Source organism: Muscardinus avellanarius (genome assembly GCF_963383645.1).
Source record: "Muscardinus avellanarius genome assembly, chromosome: 5".
NCBI classification, from domain to species: domain Eukaryota; kingdom Metazoa; phylum Chordata; class Mammalia; order Rodentia; family Gliridae; genus Muscardinus; species Muscardinus avellanarius.
This window is the reverse complement of record NC_137790.1, coordinates 85,675,067-85,700,866: the sequence shown is the minus strand read 5'-3', so window position 1 is coordinate 85,700,866 and position 25,800 is coordinate 85,675,067. Positions and strand designations below refer to the sequence as shown.

At 43.4% G+C, this 25,800-nt stretch overlaps 1 protein-coding gene across 1 annotated transcript; it reads right to left on the bottom strand.

The window, feature by feature from the left end:
• Positions 1-9,150: 9,150 nt before the first annotated feature.
• RTP2 (receptor transporter protein 2) lies at positions 9,151-12,604 on the bottom strand (the record flags this gene model as incomplete). Its single annotated transcript, XM_080696552.1, has 2 exons — positions 9,151-9,667; positions 12,441-12,604. 2 exons carry the CDS (start codon positions 12,602-12,604, stop codon positions 9,151-9,153), a joined length of 681 nt encoding a protein of 226 aa, XP_080552678.1.
• Between the last annotated feature and the right edge of the window lie 13,196 nt (positions 12,605-25,800).

The following is a 25,800-nucleotide window of genomic DNA, read 5'->3' as shown; positions in this document are numbered from 1 at the left end:
GGGAATTTTTGCTCTCTCTCGTTTACCCTAGCTCTGCACTTCCTAGTCAGAAACGTTTCTCATTAATTGATGAGCCCATGCCATGCCTTGGGAAACAAACCATTGGCTAAGCAACATTTGACAGCAGGATTCTCAGGGAAACAGATGTCTGCTTTGGGATCCCAATAAAAGGACTGGGTCAGCAGAAAATCTCTGTTCTTGGTTCTGAGAACCGTGAGATCAGCTCCAGGCAGAAGTTTTTGCAATATGCAGTGGGTGAGCGCACAGGTAACTTCCCAGAGCCCTCCAGTCCTGAGACACCAGTCCCACAGAGAGCTGCCCTTTGGACCATAACCCCTATTTTCTTATTTTAAAATAAGTCTGTATATTTTTGTACACCCTTGATGACTTCACAGGACTAATCCATAAAACATACACCCTGTATTCTTAGAACCCATAACTCAACAGGGAAACAGCATGCAGCTAAATAATTCTGAAACAAGACAGGCCTATGGTTTTTGTTTGATTTTATTACAGTAATTATCTTATTGTCCATCAAGAGTTTGTTTGCATGTTTGATTCCTTCTTAAAAGGCTTTCTTGCAAAAGGGCTTTTCTCAACAGCAGAGATCAAGCTTTCTTGATTTACCCAGAAAATTGCCTGGAATACATTAAATGCTTGCAAAATACTTGTGAAACTTGAATGACTGTTTACTGTAATGTCAATCAGTATATTCAACTAGCACCTTTACACAAATGACTCTTAAGGGAACCTCTCCTTTGATCATTCTCTCTCTCTCTCTCTCTCTCTCTCTCTCTCTCTCTCTCTCTCTCTCTCCTTTTTCACATTACATTTAACTACTCATGCCTTGTGAATTCTTAACATGTATGTTTCTTCTTAATTTCTCTCCATTGTTATCATAATGGGCCACCATTCTAATTCAGGACCATCTTTTGTCATTTATTCTATGGTCTGATTCAACTTCTAAATATATCTGAACATGTAATTGTCTTTCTTCAAAACTCTAAATAGATATCATTGGCTAGTTGGTGAAAAAAAAATCTACACTCCTAAAACAGGTTTTCTTTTTTTTGGGGGGGTGGTACTGGGGTTCCTGTAAGTCCTCTACCTCCAGGCTACACTTCCAGACCTATTTTTACATTTTTTTTTAATTTGGAAACAGGGTCTCCTAAGCCAGCACACGCGTCTGGCTTCGAACCTGCGTGATCCTCCTGTCTCTGCCTCCCAAGCGCGGGGATTACAAGCTTGTGCCACCACGCCCGGCTCTAACACAGGTTTTCAAAGTCCTTAGAAATGTAGTTTCAACTTCTTCTTCAGTTTATTTCTCACTGATGCCTCATCCTACAGGGGAAAAAAAATCATGTTCATCATTCCCTCTAATGGTCATGTACTTCAGTCCTAGTCAAGCTGTTCATTGTACCCCATCTGTCTGCAGAGTTTTCATGCTCATCTCCTTCTACTGAAGTTCACTCCCCACTCTGAGAACAAATCCAATTTTGTATCTTCTACAAAGATATGAAGCATGTACAATTTTTTATGGGATGGAGACCCTTTTTTTTTTTTTTTTTTTTGCAGTACTAGGGATGAAACCCAGGGGCATTCTACCTCCAAACTACATCCCTAGCCCTATTTTTTATTCTTTATTTTGAAACAGGGTCTCACTGAGTTGCAAAGAGCCTCACTAAGTAGCTGAGGCTGTCTGCGAACTGCGATCCTCCTGTCTCAGCCTCCCAAATGCTGGGATAACAAGTGTGTACCACCACACCTGGCTTGGGTGAGGACTTTTTAAAAAAATTAAAAATTATAAATGCATATTTCTTATTATCATGTAAATAAATGGAGTCATAGTACAAAAATATATATTGAGTAACGACTCTGAAATAAAGGCACTGGAAAACATTCAAACAGGAAGATTATAAAGGCAAATAGTATGGAACATATTTTTTGTGTGTGGTACTGGGATTCCTGGAAGCCCTTCTAGCTCCGGGCTACACTCCCAAACCTATTTTTTATATTTTTATTTGGAAACAGGGTCTCTTAAGCCAGTGCGGCTGGCTTCGAACCTGTGTGATCCTCCTGTCTCGGCCTCCCAAGCACGAGGATTACAAGCATGCGCCACCATGCCCGGCTTATATATATATATATATATATTTTTTTTTTAAAGGATTCCATTAAAGCCAGGGAGGGTCCAAGCACACCTGGGTATGGCCCACACATGATGTACAGTGTGCAAGTGTAAGTCTTGCAGCACACACAGGTGTGACACAACACACCAGGAGTATCAGGGGTAACACACAGGCACCAGGTACAAAGCACAAAGCCCCGGCATGAGAGGTAGTGCACAGACACAATGCCCGCCCACCTCCCAACAGACCAGGAACACCTTGACAATGACATGGAGTCCCTAGCAACCTGAGGACTAGAACTGTCAGCACCTGAGTCTAAAAATCTGCAGCTTCATCTGTCAAGGAGCCTCTCTCCATTCCAACCACCGATAATGAGGTTAACGCTGGCTCAGCTGGAGCCCCTGGCCACCTGTGACTACAGGGCAATTCCTCACCTTCGATTCTGGTTGAGCACTGGCTAAGACCAGGCTCACACCTGACCAGGACCTGAGACCTTGACACAGAAGGCTGAGCTCTGTAGTTAATGGACTGCCCAAACTGCCTTCTAGGTTGAACTAATCTTTCTTTCTCTTTATGTACTAAAATATCCTAAGTTTGTATAAAGTACTACAGTTGCATAGAGTGTTAATAAGTAAAGAACCTGTCTTGGTCACAACTGCAATAAAGACTTTTTAAATCACTGAGACCATGTTTGGGTTGTTTTCTGCAATCTAAGTCCTCACAGAACCTAAATGCTCCTTACTGTTGAGAAATTTACAGCAGGAGATACAGAAATATGTGAACAGTTATCATATAAGACAAGATAAAGTCATTAAATATATGTTTAAGGGAAGGTTGTGGGAACATTCTAGATGAGAGTCTGACTCTCAAGAGTATTCAGAAGCTGGGCATGGTGGCGCACGCTTGTAATCCCCGCACTTGGGAGGTTGAGACAGGAGGATCGCGCAGGTTCGAAGCCAGCCTCAGCTATTTAGTGAGGCTCTCAGCAACTTAGTGAGACCCTGTTCCCAAATAAAATATAAATATAGGTCTGGGAGTATAGCTTGGAGGTAAAAAGCCTCTGGGTTCCACCCCCAATACCACACACACAAAAAAAAAGAGTATCAGAGACAACTCTTTAAAAGATGGCATTTGTTTGGGGACTTAAATGGAATAAGCCAGCAACTTTTGGTGACGAATGGGAATCAGAGGGTTGTAGGCATGGGGGTCAGTGTGTCTGAGGGCAGAGAACAGTGAACGTGCACCGTGTGCTTAAAAAATAGCTCATAGTGCTCTGTGGCTGTGACTCCAATGTGTAAAATGATAACCCAAAAGATAAGCCTGTTATATTAGTTGTGGGTAGCTAAGTCTACCTCCAAGTGACAAAAGCAAAAACAAATTTGCAATCACTTTCCAAGCAAAGAAGTTTGCTTTTCTCTTGCATAAAATTCCAGGTTGATAAGCCAGGGCTGATAAGGCACTTGGTGATACTAGGTACCAGGATAACTTTTATCATACTGTCTATCATATATGCTCTTGAGCTCATAACCAAAGGTGGCAGCTTATGTGTGAAGGCAGTAAAATGAAAAAAAAAAAAGAAGATAAAGATGAGAAGAATGAAATATATGCGGCCATTATCTATGAAAGATGATATGTTCCAAAGATGACTGCAGCAGTATTCTTACCATTTGACTTTGATATACCTCCTCCTGAAAGCCGAGGTCATTACCTACCCCTCTCTTTGAAATGGGCAGATTTTGCGTGTTCTCATTGATTAATTATATTAGGATTGACATTATGTGATTTCTAAACTAGATTATAAGAGAAATTTTATCTTCTGTTTCTTTCACTGGGATACTCACTCTTGAACCTTCAGTCAACTGGAACAGTCAGTAAGGAAGCTCAATAGTCCACATGGAGAAGTCTCCAGATTACATGAAGAAAGAAAAGTACCCAGCTGCCTTAGAGGTTTTAGTTCCAACCGCTGCCTGCCTAACACTTCATGAAAGACCTAGAATCAGAAGCACCTTCCGGTATCCCTGACTCTCAGCAACTTCAAGAGATAAGAAAGTGGTTGCTATTTTATGTCAGTAAATCGTGGAACAATCAGTGCAAACAGCAGTAGATAACGTAAACACTATCTCTTAAAAAGTTTCCCCAAACTTTCCACATGTAAGTTTTGTGTATTTGTGCATGAAGTGTATTTGTCTAATATATAGACAAAAATTATCTACATCTCCACATCTATCTGCAAAGCAGTCTGAGATAAGTGATCTTTATTCTACAAGAACATGTAACCAGCAACAGTACTACTACTATGAAAAAGGAGACAACAGATATTAAGAAACAACTAGTGGCCTGCTATAGAAAAGGCACTCTTTAAAGCACCAGAGATGTATGAATATAAAATTCTAATTAAAAAGTGACTATTTAAAATCACCCAACATGCTTCTAAATTTGTTATATGTTTGTAGCCATCTTGTTCTAATGAAGATATAAATTAGTTTCCAGAAATCAGTTTTTAACCATGAAGCTTTTTTTTTTTTTTTTTGGTGGTACTGGGGTCCCTGGAAACCCTTCTACTTCCGGGCTACACTCCCAGCCCTATTTTATACTTTTTTTTTTTAATTTTGGAAACAGGGTCTCTTAAGCCAGCATGACTGGCTTCGAACCTGCGCGATCCTCCTGTCTCCGCCTCCCAAGCGTAGGGGATTACAAACGTGCACACCATGCCTGGCTCAGAAATCAGTTTTTAAAATGCAAATTAGAAGTAGTAACTTGGCCTCTCAGATGTTGAACACAGCCCATACACCTACTGTGCAACTTTTCAAACTCCCTATGAACATAATAAGGTAATTTTAATATTTTTAAGAAAAATAGTGTTAAACAAGAACTTTACCCTTGTGCCTTCCACAACCATTTTAATGCCTACATAGATGGGCACCATGCACTGAAGGAAGCATTCCCTTCCCCTGAGTTCTGATTTTTCTCCATTCATCTCGTTTCTCACTTGATTAGTTGAGAATGCTATTTCTTTGGTACAGAAGTGAATGATGTCTTCAAGTATTCCAAATTGGGCTACAAACAACAAATCCAATTACTTCAGTCAAATAACACAGAAAGTTTTGCTTATTTAATGCTGAAAATCAAGTCAATTAACAAATTTAATAATCAGTACAGCTAGGCTGCTTGTTTATGATACCAATTGTTCACACATGTTAAATTCAGCTGAGAACAATTATACATGATTTCCTTTTCCCCTTTTTGTTTATTTCTATAATAAAAACAAATTACTTCCGTAAAGATTTAAATATACTTCCATATTTATGATATATAACAGATTTATTAAGAAACACGAGCTGGGTGTGGTGGTACAAGCCTGCAATCCCAATACTTGGGAGGCTGAGACAGGAGGACTGTAGGTCAGCCTCAGCAATACAGTGAGAATCTCAGTGGCTTAGAGACCTTGTTTCAAAATAAAAAAATAAAATAGGGCTGGAAATGTAGTTTGGAGGTAGAATGCTCCTGGGTTCAACCCCTAGTATCCCATACGCATAAAAAAAAATTTTAAGTACTGGTGCAAAATCAGCACAAACCTGCACAAGAGCTACCAAGCAGTGCCTTATGCAGCACCCACAATGCAGAGGCAGTTACAGGATACACACAGAAACAACAACAAAAATAAGGAAAAGAGGACTCTCTTGACTGGTCCGGCTGGCTTTATGAGAGATGGAGAACAAGTATCCATTCCATTTTACAGCAGCAAAGGTATGTGCACACTTGGTTCATCTTGCACCAAGTGTCCGCAAGAGTTCTCTGCTAAACTTCCTGTAAATGCTCAGATAGGTGATGTTTTGCACATTCCCTGACACCTCTATTTCTAGACTTTAAAGTCCCTCTCCATCTTCAGATGTTGATCTCAAGTCCAGCTGCCATCCAGATGTTAGTGGATTGACTCTGCCCTCTTGGCAACTGATATGGTCCTAGCCTAGTATTCAAACTGAGTCTTAATATGTGTCATGTAATTCCAAAAGGCTTAATTCTTTATTTCTTGTCAGCATGAGCTCCAGTGCCAGGTTTAAACTAACTAGTTCACATGCCTTACAAGACTGAACATCTTGCTAAGCCTCAGTTTCTCTTCTGTGTTAATAATTATTGTGTCTGAACAATTATCATGTCTAGGTTGTTATTATGGAGAAATCTCTTTCCCTTCCATATCAGAAGACTCATAGTACGTGAAACATACATATTCCTAGGTGTAGGGAAGCTGTGGTAGAGGATATTACATCTGACAAAAATTTCATTATTCAACCATGCTGACTAAATAGTTACTCTGTGCAGGTGCTGGAGATAAACAGATTAAGAACAACTGATAGTGACAGGCAGACACACATGCAAATAACCAATGACAACATGACATGGCCAATGTAGCAGCAGAGGCAGCCTCCAGGGGGTGAGATCCTGACACCCTCTGGGCTGGGGAAGAGGGCTTCCTGAGAGATCTGTTAATGCTCAAGCTCCGCCTGAAGAAGACCCTTGAAAAAGAGTTGTTGGAGGTGATCTGGGGGTACTTAACAGCAGAACTAGAAGAGTACCATCTTGATCCCAGAGGCAGGGTACCACAGTAATTAAGAACTCAAGATCTAGAAGAAAGAGAAATTCAGAGAGACCCCTTATTTCTCCCCGAGCACTACAACTCACTATGTAGGTCACTGTGAACCAATTTCTTAACCTCTCCAAGTCTCAGTCTCTCCCAGCTGAAGTGGGAATAATAATAGTACCAGCTCAAAGGGTTTTCAGAATTGAAGAAGACAAGGCTCATAAAGTATTTAGAACATCCCCTCGCATACCAAAAGTTATTATAATAGCAAATGCTTATGGGGCTCCTTCTCACCAAATGTTGTGTGTTATTATTCTTATTATCTGGGAAATGAGGTGTGCCTAGCTAATAAGACTGTGTTTCATTCCTTTGCAAAAGGAATTTCTGAAGGAGTCTAAGCAGGGGGATATGCTGATCATATTTGATTATTAGAAAACCACTGCAGGACAGTGGCAGAGTGAAGGGTGGGTTGCAAGGGAGAGGCTACAGGCATGAAGATTATTAAGGAGGCCACTGGGAAAGAGACACCAAATAACCAAGTTTGGGCAGCAGTAAGTGGGAAGGGAAGAAAAGAGATAAACCCCAGAGGTACTTGGGAAGAGCGATCAACAGCACATGGGACCTGGTGACTGACTAGTGTGGGATTGGGTTCAGAAATGAAGGAAGATCAGAGGATGATATCCAGATAACTGAGTAGAGGAGTGGGTTTACATGGCAAATTAAAAATCTCAGCTTTTATCATCCTCCTCCTCCTCCTCCCTGGGATTGAACCCAGGGACATTCCACCTCTGAGCTACTCACTCAGCACTTCTTATTTTTTATTTTGAAACAGGGTCTCACAATGTTGCAAAGGACCTCACTAAGCTGCTGAGGCTGGCCTTAAACCTGCTATTCTTTTGTCTCAGCCTCCCAAGTCCCAGAATTACAGGCATGTGCCACCATGCCAGGCCAAGAGATTAAATTTGAAGAGTTTTGAGGGGATATTTCGGTGGACGGGTCAGTCAGTCAGTGGGTCTGGAGCTCATTGAGAATGCTTGGGGACCAGGAGCGCATTCACGGTGAGATCCTGTCATGAGCAGGTGTGTTACTGAGGAGACACAAAGCCTAAGAAGAGAGTCCTGGGGAACCTCAGTGTTTAAGGCATGGATGACAGAAAAGTAACCACAAGAATTAAAGGGGGGAGAAAAAAGAAATAAGAAATTTGGGAGCAAGTGCTGTTAGGGAATCCTTGGGGAATACAAAATGTAGCAGACACCTCAAGTCAGCAGGAATGCAAAGGCAGAGAGGTGTCCTTCTAGGAATAAATTGTAGATACATTTATATGCTGAGAAAATCAGCTGATAGAGAAGTAAAACCCATTTGTCTTCAAAACTGTCCCTAGGCCTCATCTCTTCTCATCTATTCTAGCCTCCTCACCCTCATTCCATGGGCAGTGGCCCCTCATCCCTCCACTGGCCGTCCTTACCAGCCCTCCAGGTCCTTGGCGGCCTGGCCATCTGAGGCATGACCCTCCCTGTTGACACAATTTTGGCAGTCTATCCCTAGACCCACAAACCACAACTTAGTAAGACACGCTGACTGGCGCCGCTTCATTTCAATCTGGTCCGTCTGTGTCACCCTGAGACTCCCGGGGTGCGCTGAGGCAGGGGCAGGCAGGCCTCTGGAGACCCCAGGACTTAGTCTGGAGCTCCTTGACATTCTTCTTCCCAGAAGTTACCACATGTCTGCAGTTGAGCAACCGCCCCCATGGGGAGAACACACTCTGTACCAATGCAGCTGAGCCTGGTGAGACTAAAGAACTGAGATTTTCACTTTATTTTATTTTAATTAATTTAAATTGGAATAGCCACATATGGCCACTGGCTCACATACTGGGCAGTGCAGCTCTCAACAATTCCAGCCAGGCTGGCCCTACCTCTAGCACCAGAGTAAAAGCCTAAGTGTTTCAGGATGGAGGGAGCAGTCTCTCCAGGAGAGGGACCAGGTGACTTCGTCTCTATGCACTGCACCGGGCCATGCCCTTTCCAGGGGGAGCCAATTGGAAGCAGCTGAAGATGATCATGAAGGAGGCAGTGTCCAAGGGGACCTGATGGCCTGCTAGCGGGGAATGGAATATAAACACAAAGTAAAGGGCCAACTACAGATGGAGGTGGAGAAGGGGAAGGAAGAAGGAAACCTCCCTGTGGACTAAGTACTAACATCAATCCTTACAAAGTTCAAAACCTCCATTATACCCTTCTCCCCTCCCCCTCATTACTGTAAATTTTAATGGGAGGACCATTTAAAAACCTAATGCAGACCCCTCGTTCTACAGAGGAGTAAGTCGAGGCCAGGAAAGGTGACCTCGTTGTCCTGGGTCATGCAGTACTCTGCAGCAGGCTCAGCACCAGACTGCGCACTTCCTACCCTCAACCCCAGGTCCCTTCCCGCCTCTGGTCAGCCCCCCTAAAGGAAGGCAGAGCTTCGGAAGGAGAACTGCAGGTACACGATGAGCAGGCAGAGGGAGCCCCAGAAGAGGCACCAGCGAAAGGAAAAGAAGTTGTAGCCGGAGCCCAGCTTGGCCTTCAGCTTGGAGGCATCGGAGAAGGCATAGGCGGCCTCCTCCTCCAACAGCTTCTCGCTGGGCTTCCAGTGCACGATGCCCTCCTGGCAGGCCTCGCAGAATTCGCCGCGGTGCGGCCCGCTGCTGTCGGGGCGGCTGGCCACGTGGATGCGGTATTGGCCGCCATCCTCCTCGTAGCACTGCTCGCGCAGGCTGGTGATGAGGTTGTCCACCAGGCCCTCGATGTTCTCCTCCAGCATGCTCGACTCGTCCAGCCGCGCCGTGCCGCACTCGTAGCACAGCTGCTTGAAGATGCGCATGCGCACCGAGCCCATCCGCTGGGCGCGGTCCAGGTACATGTGGAAGAGGATGACCACGTGCGGCGACTGCCAGGTGTGCCAGCACCAGGAGCAGTGGAACCTGCGGGGAGGCGGAGGAGAATGGAGAAGCTTCCCAGTGATAGCCCACCCTAGGCAGTCCAGAAAGGAAAGGCCTGTGTACCCGAGCCTGGAAAAAGAAGTATTTACACCATATAGGTTAATTAGTGCTCTGAGGTGGGCCAGCTGCCGTCTCTTTCGGGTACTCTTGGGACCAGAGCAGGTCCTCAGTAGCTGATCACTGGGACCATCTGCCACCCAGCCGTGCTTTGGAGCCTGCCTCCTGGATGCCTCCCTGCAGCCTCTGCTTCCCCAAGTCTAAGGCAGGGCTTGCACCGGCACCCTGCACAGGCCACGCCCCTTCTCTGGGCCTTGTTTCTCATCTGTGAAATGCAGTGTGATGGCGTCCAATAGGGGTCCTTCCACTCTGACCTCTGGGTACTGGGATAAGGAGCAGGGCCTGTGGCATCTGACTCCTTCGCCTTCCTGTGTGCTTGGAGAAGAGATGTCAAGCACAGGCCCTGGCACACTGTGGGTCCTTGGCTTACCCACAATGACAGGATGAATGAGGATGGTGAAAACCTGGACCCCGGAAAGGCTACCACATTTGCTCCCTCCATCTTCCAAAGAGCACTCTCCTGTCCTTGGACAACCCACCCAAAGATCCCACATCAGCCTGGCCATGAGCACCAGAAAGGTGGATCCAGGTCCCTACACCTTCACACACACATATTTACAGACAGACAGACCACTTTGTCTAACCCAGGCCCCTAGGGCCCCAGTCTCAGGAAGCATGGACGGGGTGGCCTGGACACTTCTAGACAAGCCCCACTCAACCTTGTCCCCACCAGAGCTTGCACACCTTCTGCAATACAGCATTCATCACCTCTAAGGCAGTTCTTTTGATCCCTGGGATGAACCTCTCCTAGATCCCTGTTTCAGAGGCAAACACATGTCCACTGGGCTGATTCTGTCCTCATGTCTAGACTTAGCCCACTGTGTGATGGCCTTGACAGGCATCTGATGAGGCCTTTGGTTTAGTCCAACAGGCATCGCTCAGCTCGTGCTGTGTGCCAAGCATTAATCAGTCCTGATTGTGGACTAGAGATGAAGCCAGGCAGCCCCTGACTGCTGGAGAACACTGACAACATGAGCACAGAACAGTACCCAGCACCAACCAAGCCAGAGTTGGCATGGAAGAAGCCTCATTGATCCTGAGCCAGAAGGCAGCCCCCCTCTCGTGCTGGGCCAGAGCTGCAGGCACCAAGGTTAATGTATCCAGAGGCTCAAAGATAGATTGAGTCTGTGCACAGCATGAGCACAGGGCAGCAGTTCCACAGCCTGCCTGAGGCCAGCTGGGAACCAGTCACCAGCCAGGAACAGGAACAGATGAGCCAGCCCCAAGGGAAGAGGGGCCATAAGCCTGTTCCGCTCAGTCCCTAAACTCCTGAGTCCCCACACCCAACTTCCCAGCCCTGTACATCTCCTTCCTCCAGGCAGCTCAAGAGCTTCACATTTTCAGTCTTCTTCTATACCTTCTTAAATAAGGCAACCCAGAGTTTTCTTTCCCTCAACCCAGACCCCATCACACACCCAAAATTTCAGATCTGGGTGAGGGGAGAGTTAAGAATCATTTCACTGAGATGAGACTGAGCTATAGAGAATACGAGAGCCATTCATGTATACAGAGCTAGTTCAAGGCAGAGTCAGTGCCCAGCCTAGAAGAGGTCCCCAACAGATGCTCTTGAATTGATTTGAATTGCCATAAGTCAAACAACCTCTGTTCTCAGTCAGAAGACACAGGTTCAATCTAATGTTTGCAGGTCTTAAAGCAAGAGTGCAAACAAAGGTTCCCAGCCACAGCTGCCTTTCTGTTCCCACCCTCTGCATCATGAGGGGCTGTGCACATATACTCATGTGAACAGTATGTGTGTCCAAGTTCAATTCACACCTCCAAAATGCAGTCACCCATTGGCCTCTCTTATATACAAAGGCCCAGGAAGGCCAGTGCAGACCCTACATGTAGGCTTGAGGCAATCTGTGCAGGGAATTCTGTGGCTCTGGTCCCAAAGCACGAAGTAGAAGAGGGAGAGGCACATGAGCTTTAGAAAGACAGCTTTAGTTCTTGGCCTCAAGAACTCCCTGGGAGGTGTACAGCTCCTATAAAGCAGGGGACTCTGGGACCGAAGGACCAAAGGAAATGCTGCCCAAGGTTAAGCCTTTTTGTCACACTCATAGATAATAGAGATGAAAGGCATTTGCTTGATCATCTAAGGCCACCCCTCTCATTTTGCAAACTGTAAACATGTAGAAGCAGAGAACAAAAGGACTTTAAGTTCACAAAGCTAGTTTACTATAGAGCTAGTTTTTAGAACACAGCAAGTGATCAAGAATTGTTTCTGAATTTAAATCAAATGGCATTTAACTGATTGAATAGAGAGACCCAGGATCAGAGCACAGTCCCCCACCTCCACCCCTGACTTCTAGGCTGGGACTTTTCCCAGTGAAACTCAGGGCCCCCTCCTCTCCATTCCAAACACTCTTTATCAGACATTGCAGGGCATTGCAGATATTGCAGCTCTTCATTTAATGTGGAAAATCAAGACCCAAAGATAGAATATAACTAGCCGAGTGTGGGTCACCCAGGGAGTCTGTGGAACAACTATGGCTAGAACCAAGGCCCTGGGGACTCACCTGAAGGCCTTGCTCTGCTTTCCCCACCTGAGACTGACTAGCACAGGCTCTGTCTCTTCTCAGAAGATGACCCAGGGCTGTGACCTAGGGGTCCTTTATGGCTCCCTCCCCCTGCCTCTCACCTGCCTGAGGCGTGCTGCTCCAGGTACTGCTTCCATCCAGGGGCCAGCTCATTGGGCTTGAGGTTGGGGTCTATGATGAGCTCCCAGCTGTCAGCTGGCTTTGCCACCTCCATCTTCTCATAGAAGACTTTCCTCCACTCACAAATGGTCAGGCTGGTACACATAGTCCGATTGGCAGGGGTGGAAGTTTGAGCTAATCCTGAATGAGGACACACAGAAAGAGCCTGGATAAGTACAGGGCAGTTCAGTCTCTATCTTCTGAAAATCCTCATCTATAAGACCTAGCTCCCTTCCTTTGTCACCTTGGAAGTTGTTACCATGGCAGCCAGGCTGGGTGCCAAGAGGCAGGGCTGGGGAGGAAGGAAGGCCCAGGGGGAGTTCCAGGCCCTGAGTGAGGCTTCAGAGGCAGGGCTGGGGAGGGACACTGACTAAGTGGGGCAAGCAGGATGGGAGGCCCAACCCAGGCCACACTCATCCAGGCCTCTGAAGTGTGCGGGAGGCCAGGAGCACGCGGGGGCCCACTTCACTGCCCAAGGGAGTCAAGACAAACAAGGACAGAGAAATGCAGAACCAGCTGCTCCTGCACCCTCTGATGTGCTGTGACCATCACACCTGTGCCAAGCACAAGCCATCTGCCTGCCTGCAGCCCAAGGAAAATCAGGAAATTGAGGCTGCCACTGCCGCTAAGTGGCTCGTCCATGCTGCAGTCCCAGGCCTTCTAAACCAAGCCCATTTGTTCACTTATTCCAGTTACTGTTGAGCTCCTAACACAGAGAAATGGAGAAACATGTAACTTGTGGCCCCTTTGCTCAGGGAGATTGCAGACTATTTGGTAAGGTTGAAGGTAACTTAACACACATGCAATGCACGTATTAACATTGCAGATTCACAATCATATATCCTTAAAGCTCATATTCAGTTCTCGGCCTAAATCTTGCTAAGGTACAGCTGGAGGAGGCAATGGTTCTGAGCCTCGGGCTCCTGCTGCCTCAGCTGTTGCAGAATAGGCTACAGGGTATCTCAGCTCCCTGATGCCCAATTTAAATACTTCAGAGACTACAGGGGGCTTGGACTCCAAATTTGCATAATCTTGTGGAAGGTAGTCCCCTGGACGGAGGCAGGCGCGGGCAGAACAAAGATCAGACCCTGGCTGCTTACCCAGCTCTGCTCCAACTTTTATGAGGTTTTTCTGCCGGCTGTAATCAATCATCACATGGTTATTTAACTTGGAAACCCAGATCTCTAGATGCAGCATGCAGAACTGAAAAGTGTTGCTAGGAACCAGAGGTTTGGTGTTGGGTTCCAGAGTTGGCACTTACTTCTCTCAGAAGCCAACTGCCTGGTGACCAGGGAAGATGGAGGACCCAGGGTTCTCAGGACACAAATGAAGCTGAAGGGAGCCCGGCCAGAACTAGAGCTGTGTGCCAGAGCGAGTGGAGAAATAGTGTGTCATTGTTCCCAGAGCAAATGACAGTAAAGGAAAAACAAAGAGAGTGAGAATTGTCAGGGTTTTCCTGCTTTGTTTTGCTTTGTTTTGCTTTTCTCTCAGTGATGCAATCCCCTTAGGCCTAGGATCAGGTTTAATTTAGAATAGCATCCCTCTACACAGAGGCCAATATAATTCATCTTTCTGTACAACAAGCACTGTTTTCACTCAAGAAAGAACTTTCTTGTGAAACAATCAACAAGCACTCTCTCAATTGTCTGGGAATGGTACCAGGTGGCTGCAGACACACAGTTTAAGAACTCTCTACTGTGCCGGACGTGGCAGTGCATGCTTGTAATCCTAATACTTGGGAGGCTGAAACAGGAGGATCTCAAGTTCGGGGCCAGCCTCATCTACTTAGTGAGACCCTGTTTCAAACTAAAAAAATAAAAAATAGGGCTAAAGGTATAACTCGGAGGAAGAATGTTTCTGGGTTCAATTCTTAGTACACACTAAAAAAAAAAAAAAAAAAAAGAAAAAAGAAAAAAGAAAAAAGAAAAAGAAAAAGAGCTCTCTCTTGCCAGGAGTGGTGGCACACGCTTGTAATCTCAGCATTCAGGAGGTGGAGACCGGAGGATGGCAATTCACAGACAGCCTCAGCTACTTAGTAAGGCCCTTTGCAATTCAGTGAGACCATTTCAAAAACAAAAAGTAGGCCTGGGGAGGTAGCTTGGAGGTACAATACCCCTGGGCACCATCCCTGGTACCGCAAATAAATAAATAAATAAATCTCTCTAATATACACGTGCAGCTATGGCCCTGTAGCATACCGACAGTTTCATTGTACATAGCTGCCTTTATTTGTTTGTTTGTTTGTTTGTATGTTTTGGTATTAGGGATTGAACCCAGAGGCATTCTATCTCCAAGCTATACCCCAGTCCTTTTTATTTTTAATTTTCAAACAAGCTCTCACTAAGTGGCTGGGGTTCTCACTGAGTGAGTGCTGATGCTGGCCTCTGACCTACAATCCTCCTGTCCCCCTCTCTCAAGTACTGGAATTACAGCTGTGTGCCACCACACCCAGCTGCTGCCTTACTTCAATCTAAGTCCTATTCTTAAAAAATAAGGAAATGTTTAGCCAGACATGGTGGTACAAAGTTGTAATCCCACTACTCAGGAGGCTGAGCTAGGAGGCCAGACTCAGCAATTTAGCAAGACCCTGTTTCAAAACCAAAAGTGGCGCTGGGCGTGGTGGCGCACGCTTGTAATACCTGTGCTTGAGAGGCTGAGACAGAAGGAATCTCACATGTTCGAAGCCAGCCTCAGCTACTTAGTGAGGCTGTCAGCAACTTAGTGAGACCCTGTTTCCAAATAAAATATGGAATAGGTCTGGGAGTATAGCCCAGAGGTAGAAAAGCCCCTGGGTTCCACCCCCAGTACCACAAAAAACAAAGTTAGAAAGGCTGTGGAGTAGCTCGACGGCAAATAAAAATTAAAAATATTTACTCCTTTATAAAATAAAATAGTATGCACCTATATCCTGCAAATAATATTGGCAAGGGTGAGGGGTGAATAGAAGAATCACTTCTCCCCTCCAATATAAAGTGTGACTGAATAGGTACTTTTGTAAATTATTTAATATTTAAAATTTACTTGTTAGAATAATATAAGAAGCATCAATGTGGATTTGAAGCATCAATGTGGAACAAAGTAATGAAAAGTTGGGGAAAATGGGTGAATCAAAATCATCTGAATATTTTTTGGAAAAAAAAATATATACCCCCCCCCGAAGATGATTTCAATACAGTTCTTAAAGGAATATACCTACCCTCCCCCTCCACCCCAACCCTGGGAAGAGTCCCTGCCATTGCCAGCCTTTGGTACTGATGGGAATTATGTTATCCCACAGGTTATGGGAGGCAACAAAACAAAAAGGTTGAGTAAATTAAGTTAGTGCTTTCTGATTCTGCCTTACTGAGAAACAAATCCAGGGGAAGTGAAAGCTATATTCTATTCGCCTTGTCTCCTCACAATTCAAAAACCCACAGAAGGTGCTCTCTTCCTTGGCAAAACCAAGGCTCCCCAGGGACTCTTTTGCAGAAGGTGGTAGATGTTCTCTAGCCCCAGGGTACAGTGTCCAGAAGTAGCAGGATCCGTGGTCCACTCTGGGTAGGTGCAGTGTAGGAAGTAACTTCTGAGCCTGAGAAGAGTTCAGACCAGATAACAGCTCTCAGAGGGTGGTGCAGAGTAGAGAAAAAACTTTGAGAAGATCTCACATTGCTCTTCTTTCAGTTAGCAGCAGTCATGGTGATTTTAAGCAAGCTACATTCTATTGCTGTTGGTATCCCAGTATCCAAGTTCTATGCACCATGCTCCCTAACACCCCAAAGGTATTGTATTGCCATTCCACCTTACAACTAGATAGGAGTACAACACAACATGATGACCAATGATAATGATAATATATTATATATATCAAAAGGCTAGAAGAATTTTTTAAATGTTATCATCATAAAGAAATGATGTTTGAGGAGATAGATAGGTCTGACCTGGTTTGTGGTACCCACCCCATAAATATGTACAACATTTTGTGGTGCGGGGGATTAAACCCAGTGCCTTTTGCATGCTAGGCAAGCACACTTTACCACTGAGCTATATCCCAAGCTTGAAAACAGGCCCAATTTTAAAGGTTTTACATATTTATTTAAAAATAAGTTGAAAATTAGAAAAGAGGTGCCATTAATACTCACATTTTGCTTAAGGACTTATTTTTCATAGGCAGAGATTTGATGAAGAATTATCACATTATTTATGGAAGATAAATAATAAGATTGAGAAGAACAAAATGTTCCATGCAAGGAAAAAGCAAGCAAATAGCCAGGAATGGTGATGCACGCTTATAATTCCAGCATTTGGGAGACTGAGACAGGAGGATTGCACAGGTTCGAAGCCAGCCTCAGCTACTTAGTGAGGCCCTTTGCAACTCAGCGAGACCCTGTTTCAGAATAAAGAATAAAAAAATTAGGGCTGGGGGTGTCGCTCAGAGGTAGAATGTCTCTGGGTTCCATCCTCAGTACCACAAAAGAGAAGAAAGAAAGAAGAAAGGAAGGAAGGAAGAAAGGAAGGAAGGAAGGAAGGAAGGAAGGAAGGAAGAAAGAAAGAAAGAAAGAAAGAAAGAAAGAAAGAAGAGAAAAATAAAAAGCAATCAAGCAAACAAAAAAAGAGGTAGGGTTGAATTAGTGACTCAGTAGTTCAGGAAAGATGAACAGAATTCTCAACCATGAAACGGTTTTCAGAGCATCAGGAGTCTTTCAACAAGTCCAGCCAATGCAACTTTTGTCTAAGAAGCTATGGGCCTCCATCAGAGTTCCTTAGCTACGACTAAAGAAACTGCTAGTTTCTGATGAGCTGAGGCTCAATGTGCACACAGATAATTCTGACTCCTCTGTGGGATGATCCGAGTCATCATGGCAGGGTAGAATGGAAGCATGGGAAAGCGTGTGCCAGTGCCTAGAGCATGCATTCTGAAATGAGTCTCATTACTTCCCCTTACTTTACTTTGGCCAAAGCAAGTCACAAAACCAAGAGTTCCATCAACGGAACAGAGAAGTATAATCCTGCCAAAGGGAGGGACACTTTCAAGTAAGTCTGAATATTTTGGACAACAATAATATCTACTACATGATCCAGCTATACCACTCCTGGCTATCTTTCCAAAGGAACTGAAGTCAGAATATTATAGTAATATAAGCAGATCCATGTTAATAGCAGCACAACACATAATTACCAAATTATGAACCCAACCTAGGTATCCATCAACAGATAAATGAAATACAAAATTATGGGATATTCACACAATGGAATTCTATTGAGCAATAAAGAGAAAAGAAATTAAGTCATTTGTGGGAAAATGGATGGACCTAGAGAACACTCTGTTAGGTGAGATTTCCCATTCACAGGAAGTGAAGGGTCATATGTCTTCTCACATAAACAGAAGCTAGGAATTAATCAAGATACCAGAAGGACTTGAGATAATGAAGGAAAAATTCCAGTGGAGCCAGGGAGGTGGTCCAGGGCAAGGTGGGGGGTAGGAGAGAGAGAGGATAAATGAAGGAATCACTTCCATGGACATTATGTAGTTATGTGAGAATACCAATGTCAATCTCAATATCCTGTATGGGGAAGGAGGGAGTGGGAAGGAAGCCAGGGACAAGGCCAACAAATGTTGTGTGCATGTATGTCACGATCACTGTGAACTATATTATGATGTGAGACTATATTCACCAATAAAAGTATAAAATAATATAAATAAATAATCTGCCAAAGCAATCTCTTTCACAATGGGCTCCTTCCTGGAGCAGTGGAGTCAAATAGGTTCTATCACGCAGCATATGCAGCAATCTGACTTAAATGCCAACTCCTTCACTAGCTTCTCTGTGACTTTAGTGAGAGAGGAGCCCACAGAGGGTGGGGGCCACATGTTCCAGATTCTCCAGGCAGATCTGCCTGTCACGATCATGCTGTCCTGCTCTGAGTACACGTGCTTAGCAGACTACGGGAAACTGGAGAAATGCAGACATGTTGCAGAACCGTAATCTAGACTCCTGAGGATACAGCCCTGAAGTCCTGGCAAAGACTCCTTACAAATTTAGGCAGAAAAACATGTTTATTTTTTACATGGTAATTAATAAAATAAGTACGTACTAAACACAATGGTTTCTTAGTCCCACTGTGACTAATCCAGAGGACACTGTGCTCCAGGTTGGCAGACAGGCTGCTACTCTGTCTGGTTCCAGTAATTGGAGAACTTGATTATAAGGCCACCCTTTTTGCTGCCATAATTTTTTAAATGTTTCTTAAAATAGTACTTATGAAAGCATCAGTGATATAACAAGATAGAAAACACCATTAGGACAAAATATACATAAAGGAATCCAAATCCATAAGAAGATCCCTAAAGCTGCTTTTATTTTGAAGGCAGTTGCCAGCTTATATAAAATAAAGACGCAGAGGTCCTTCAAAGGATCCAGGACAGCAGACAACCACGCCTAGGATCCCCAAATGGGAAGAAATGTAATAGGAAACCCCTAGGCACCGGAACCACAAAGGGCCACGTTTTCAGTTTAGTCCTGAGTAGGAAGCAAGGCAACCCCAGCCACCACTCCTAGAGGACACCAGGAGGAAGGGGAGGAGGAGGGGGGGATGGGGGGGAAGGAAGAGGAGGAGGAGAAATATATTGATTAGCTTTAGAACTGATACTTCCCTTGTAATGATATGGGGATACTACTAAATGAATAGAAACAATACATATGGCTTCCATAGTAAGAGAGAATAGTGTAGTTACTAGAAAATATCTAATTTAAAAAAAAAAGGAAAACTGGTGGTGCATGCTTGTAATCCTAGTACTTAGGAGGCTGAAACAAGAGGATCTCAGGTTTGAGGTCAACCTCAGCAATTTAGGGAGACCCTCAGTAACTTAAGAAGATTCTGTTTTAAAATAAAAAAATAAGTAAAATGGGCTGAGGATGTAAGGGGATAAAATGCCCCTGAGTTTAACTCCTAGTAGATGAAAGAAAGGAAAGAGAAAGGGAGAAGAAAAGAAAGAGAATTAAAAATGCAATTTGGTAAATAGAACAAAAACAATCAATACTAGATATAAATCCAAATATACTAGCAAATACTTTAAGCATAAACTCCATTTCCAGCTAAAAAGTAACACTGATTGAATTAACAAGCAAAATAAAATTAAAACCACAACAGGGTTTTACTAGGCACCCGCTTAATTGGGAAAAAATTAAATATCTGATAACACCAAGGGCTAGTGAGGATATGGAGTAACACAGATGTTGGACATTTATAAAACTTTTTTGAGAGCAGTTTGTTTTGCAAAGATTAACGTTAAAGAATTCTATGCTCTAACAATTACACTCCTGAGTGTAACTGTCACACTTGCATGTGATTATATGTGTGTAAAATCCATAGCATCACTGTTTATAATGACACAAATTACATTCTGGTGCATTTTGTTCCATTTCTCTTCCCATCCTGTTCCTCTCCATTCTGTTCCATTCTTTTCCACTCCTTGGCATATGTTCATCAACAGAAGAATGGACACACACACACAATACCAATACCAATACTAATACCAAGCAATAAAACTTAGCTACTTCTACCCACATCAGCATGGTAAAATCTCAGTGTCGAGCAAAAGTATATAGAAATGTGTAGCTCTGTTTGTGTGTGTGTGTGTGTGTGTGTGTGTGTGTGTGTGTATGTGTGTGTGTATGTGTGTGTGTGTTTGTAATAATTTCTCTAAGCCAGAAAATTATTGCAATGGTTTGGATTTAGAATGGCCCCTATTCCTTACAGAAACAAGGTAGCAATGTTTGAAGCGGCTTGGCTAAGAAGTGGTCTCTGAGGGTGTGGCCTTGGATATTACGCCTGGTTCCTCCTTCCCCTGCTCTCTCCTCTGCTTCTGGCCTCCATAATGTGAGAGCAGAGCTTTGAGAGCTCTCTTTCCACTTCCTGCTGCCATGCTCTGAGCTCCAGACCCTGGCCTCACATGGACTGAACCCAGAATCTCCAAAGAACTGTGAGTAATAAATCTTCCTTCCTCAGGGGTATGTGTTCGGCCATTTTGGGTTCAGTACTGAGAGTGCTGACTGAGACAAAGGTTACCACAAAGGCAAAGATAAAGGTCCTCTCTGGGGAGAGAGGGCTCTGCTTGTGTTAGTGAATGATTCAGTACAGGGGGAGGGGAGGCTCCCGCAGGCCAAATTCCCTACTTATCTGGGTGTTTATTATTCAAGTTTTCATTTTATAATTGTCTTCAAATCATATATATACCCTATATATGTTCTTCTGATATATTTTATATAGTTTACAATTTATAACAAAGGGACATCATATGATAAATATATTTTACAATAAAAAAATAGTTATTACATCTGCCTGGGACAGAACCTTTGCTTTTGGCTACTCATATGGCCCTAAGGTACGAGCATCCAGCAATGGCTCTTCTGAGCATTTTCATGAAGATGGGCAGGTTCTAAAGTTGAAAGAGGTCTAGAGAAGTCAATGTCCCCTACCCAGAGAAGGACGTTAGGCAGATGAACAAAAGAGAGGCAAAGGGGGGGAAATCCTGAGACAGCCTAGCAAACAGTGAGCTCATTGCAAATGTTTCAGAACTTTCTTCTGTCATCAGCAATTTGATGATGAACTCTTATTTTCAATGACCTTTAAATAAATACAGATGCTTATAAATCCATTGTTCTGAAATTCAGTTCCATGAGTTCATAAAATATAAACAAATTATTACTGTCAAAATATAACACAATTAACATTGAGAACTACTAGAGAATTATTGCACTTTGAATATTATATTTATGAAGAGAAAATAAACACAAGAAATTTCTAAATATTATTACTCATCAGAGATATGCAAATTGAAACCAAAATGATGAATCAGTACACATTCACTAGGGCTATAATTAAAAAGACTGATAATCCCAACTATTGGCAAAGATGTACAACAACTAGAACTCTCAGATGTTTGTTTCTGGGAGGATTTCAAAATGGCACAGCCGCTTTAGAAAACAGTTCGGCAATTTCTCGTAAATTTAAACATACACTTAGCATAAGAATTAGAAATTCTACTCCTAGATACTTACTCAAGAGAAATAAAAATATATGTCTACACATATTCAAATAATTTTTCCACCAGCTCTATTCAAAACAGCCTCAAATTTGAAACAAACGGAAATCCCATCAAGAGATGACTAGATAAACAAATGGTGTCAAATCCACTTGGAGTCTTGTTACTTAGAAATAAAAGAAAAGGAGCGTTGAGAACCACAGGGATGGATTTCAAAAGCACACTGAGCAGAAGAGGCTAAAGACAAAAAAGTGTGTTGTGTATGATTATTTTATTTATATTAAATTCTTGAAAAGATGATTCCAGTGAAGAATGACAGAAAGTGTATCAATGCTTACTGGGGGTCGATTTCCTGAGGAGACTTATTTTCAAGAATCTTTTCCTTTCAGCCCACATTTACCTTGTGAAATTTTTCTAGCTTCAGGGTCTACCAGAAACACCCATTTACACTTGGAAGGACCCATTCAAGCTGAGCCCCTTTTTAGGGCAAGACTTTCACTGTGAATACAACAGATGTTACCTTGTGTCTGTCTTTTTAGGAAACAGGCCCCATTTCAAAGACTGACTGGGATCCCTGGATGAGGAGCCTGGAATACTCTGACCCAGACACACAGCTTAGTTTATTTCTTTGTAGAATTCATTTAGCTGAGATTGATTATATCCCTCAGTTTATATGGGAGTGAAGCCAGGTAAAGGGAAACATGCTCAGTATTGCATTGATTCCAAGGCTGGACATGATGATATTTCTTCTTTATCCAAAAGTTAACAAGAAAATGTTCAGGTGGCATAAAATTAGACAAGCATTATCCATAGAATCAGCTCCTTGTTAAAAACCCCCAAGCAAAGATTTAAATAGATCACTTAGCTCTGACTTTCGAACTGGGAGATGCACAGCCAAGAAAAGTCAGAACCCCTAAAGTAACCAGACTTTGCTTAAGGTTAAGTTACATATGCTAGAAATCTCTTAATTTATTTCACCATAGGGAGTGAATCTATGTAGCAGAAAAATGCTTTCTCTCACTCAAAGATAAGTCAGGCTGATATTTATAGTAAAATAAAGCATATTATTTGTACATTTTGTATAACTGTTCTCTCTGTATTTCTCAGGAAATTTGAGGTTTTCTGACGTATGTACTAAAGACAATAGCTTGTGTTACTATGAGAGAATACCAAAGATTGGGTAATTTGTAAAGAAGAGAAATGTTTTGGTCTCAGTTTTAGAACTGAGGAACCCAATATTAAGGTGCCAGCATCTAGTGAGGGCCTTCTTGCTGGTCATGCAATAGTGGAGGTATTACTGGGTAGGAGATATAAAAATTATTCTGAAATACCTGAGTTCTTGCTTCTCTGTTTGAAAGCATCAAACAGAAAGTATAGATGAGGAATACAGGAGGTTTATTGAGAGAAGTGAAGGCCCCAGGTGGGAAAGGCCATGGGGAAAGGGAGGAAGGGGTTATGACCCAGAGAAAGGCGTTTGGAACTGGCTGGCCTCTGGAAGGGAAAGCGGCCTGAGCAAGAGGCTTTTCTCTGAAACAGTCCATTTCCAGGAAAGGAAGGCAGCATGGAGTCTCCCAGGTGTCGGGTTCTATGTGCCCTTTGGACACCTTCTCTATGCCTCTTGCATTTAGGGTGGTCCACTGCCCTTTGACATAGCACCTTGGTCACCTGTGTTGTGTCTCTGCCCCCTTTCCCACAGGGTGGGGGTCTGGGTGATTGAGGCTCTGCAGGTGAACTTCCACCCCATCTGCAGATCCAGACAGCTGCCTAAAAGGAGAGCAGAAGGATAAAATAGCAAGGCAAGAGAACCAGAGGGGCTGGACTTCCTTTTGTAACAAACCCACTATAGCAACAACAAAAAATCACTTTTGTGATAACTACACTGAACTAATCTCCTCTTAAAGGCCCTACCTCTAGCCGGGCGTGGTGGTGCATGCTTGTAATCCCAGCATTCGGGAGGCTGAGACCTGAGGATCACGGTTCGTGGACAGCCTCAGCTACTTAGTGAGCCCCTCCACAACTTAGCGAGACCCTGTGTCAAAATAAAGAATAAAAAATAGGGGAGGGGGTGTAGCTCAATGGTTGAATGCTCTGAGTTCCATCCCAGACCCGCAAAAAAACAAAAAGTCCCCACCTCTCAACACTGCTGCCCCCGAGGTTTAAGTTTCCAATGCACAGACTTTGGAGAGCAAATTCAAACTGGAGCAGCCGCCTTTCTTGCAAAGCCCCAAGCTTGACATAAGAAAAGCTTGGAGAGAGAAAATTTACAAGAAAACCCACTGATAAGAATAACAAATATGCAAGAAACATCGGTTGCTAATGAAACAAGAAAGCGGCGGCAACTACAAGCCAGGACATCTGAAATTTTTAGTTAAATTAGGTAATGTGGTGGGAAAACACGAAGAACCATGCATACCTCAGTTTGCTGGTGGCAGAATGAATACTTTCTTAGCACTGAGCATTTCTACTATACACATCTGGGTTTTCTTTCTTTCTTTCTTTCTTTCTTTCTTTCTTTCTTTCTTTCCCTCTCTCTTTCCTTCTTTTTTGTACTGGGGATTGAACCTACCTCTAAGCTACACCCTAGCCCTTCGTATTTATCCATTTATTTATTTAAAATAAGGTCTCAGCCAGGTGTGGTGGTGCACACTTGTAATTCTAGTACTTGGGAGGCTGAGATAGGAGGATCCATGGTTTTAAGACAGCCTCCACTACTACTTAGTGAGTAGGAGGATTGTGGTTCTAGGATAGCTTCAGCTACTTAATGAGGAACTCTGCAACTTAGTAAGACCTTGTTTAAAAATAAAAAATAGGGCTGGGTGTGGTGATTCACACTTGTAATTCCAATATTTGGGAAGCTGAGACAGGAGGATTGTGGTTCGTGAACATTCTCAGCTACTCAGTAAGGCTCTTTGCAACTCAGTGAGAACTTTTTTCAAAATAAAGACTAAAAAAAGGGTTAGGAGTGTAGCTCAGAGGTAGAATGCCCCTGGGTTCCATCACCAGTATCACAAAATAAAATAAAATAAGGTCTTGCTAAGTTGCTGAGGCTGGCCTAGAACTTGCAATTCTCCTGTCTCAGTTTCTAGTCTTGGAAAAATCATCTTTCACTGGCATGCCTGGTGGTTGGTGCTGAGTTTTGGCTAGGACTTTATCTCGGGCTATGGGCCAAAACATCTATGTATGGTGTTCATGGCCTCTCTGTGTGTCCTGGGCATCCTCAGAGCATAGTGGTTGGCTTCCAATAACTAGTGTCCTAAGAGAATCAGGCAAAAACTTTGTCACCTCTTATAATCTAGTCTCAAGTAATTGCTCTGATTCAAGATAAAGGAATGTAGATTTCACACTTAAATAGGAAGAATGCCAGAGGTATGTTGAGGATGATGCAAGTCAGGAGATATTATTGTACTCACCTTCGAAAAATCCACATTGTCACCGCAGGTGGGGAAGTCAAGACTTCTAGAAAAGGTGATACATGACTATACCCTTAAAGGACAAGAATTGGCAGGTAAACAAAGCAGGAGGAGCCATAGATAAAGACTTAGAATGTGAAATAATCTAGAATCGTTCTTAAAACTCCGTATCATTTAGTACATCTAGATTACACAGAAAAATGATTAAAGTTGAAACCTGAAAGGTATGTGGGACCTGGATTATGAAGGATTTTTTTAAAATGTCATTCAAGAGTTTCCTCACTTACTTGGACTTCACCTAATTGCCTTTCAGTCACAGAATAAGTAGTTGCTATGGCTCTCGCTCCTACAGGTTCTACTTTATCTTCACCAAATTTATTCTCTAAGTTATTTTTAAACTTCCCCTTTCCCCTGCCTACCAAGATAAAACCACTTTAAGATTGTCATATTCTTCTATGTCATTAAAAAAAAAAACTAGGAGATGTAAGGCTTTTGGGTGAATCCTGCAGGTATCTGTCTTAGTCTGTTGCTAGTAAGGAATGCTGGAGAATGTAATTTATAAATGACGCACGCTTATTTGGCTTATAATTCTAGTGGCTGGGAAGTCCAGTAGCATGGTGCTTGCAGCTGGTAAAGGCCATTGTGCTATGTGCCACTCATAGTGGAAGAATGAAGGATAAAAGAGGGTAAGAACCAGACAGCAAGGAGTTGAACTGGCTTTTGTAAGAAAGCCACTCCCCTAACTAACCAAAGCCACTTCCATGATAACAATTTTAACTCATTCATGAGGGCTGAGACCTCATCACTAATTATCTCTTATTAGGCTCCAACACTTTTGCATTGTGGACTGCACTCTGGGAGACAGATTCA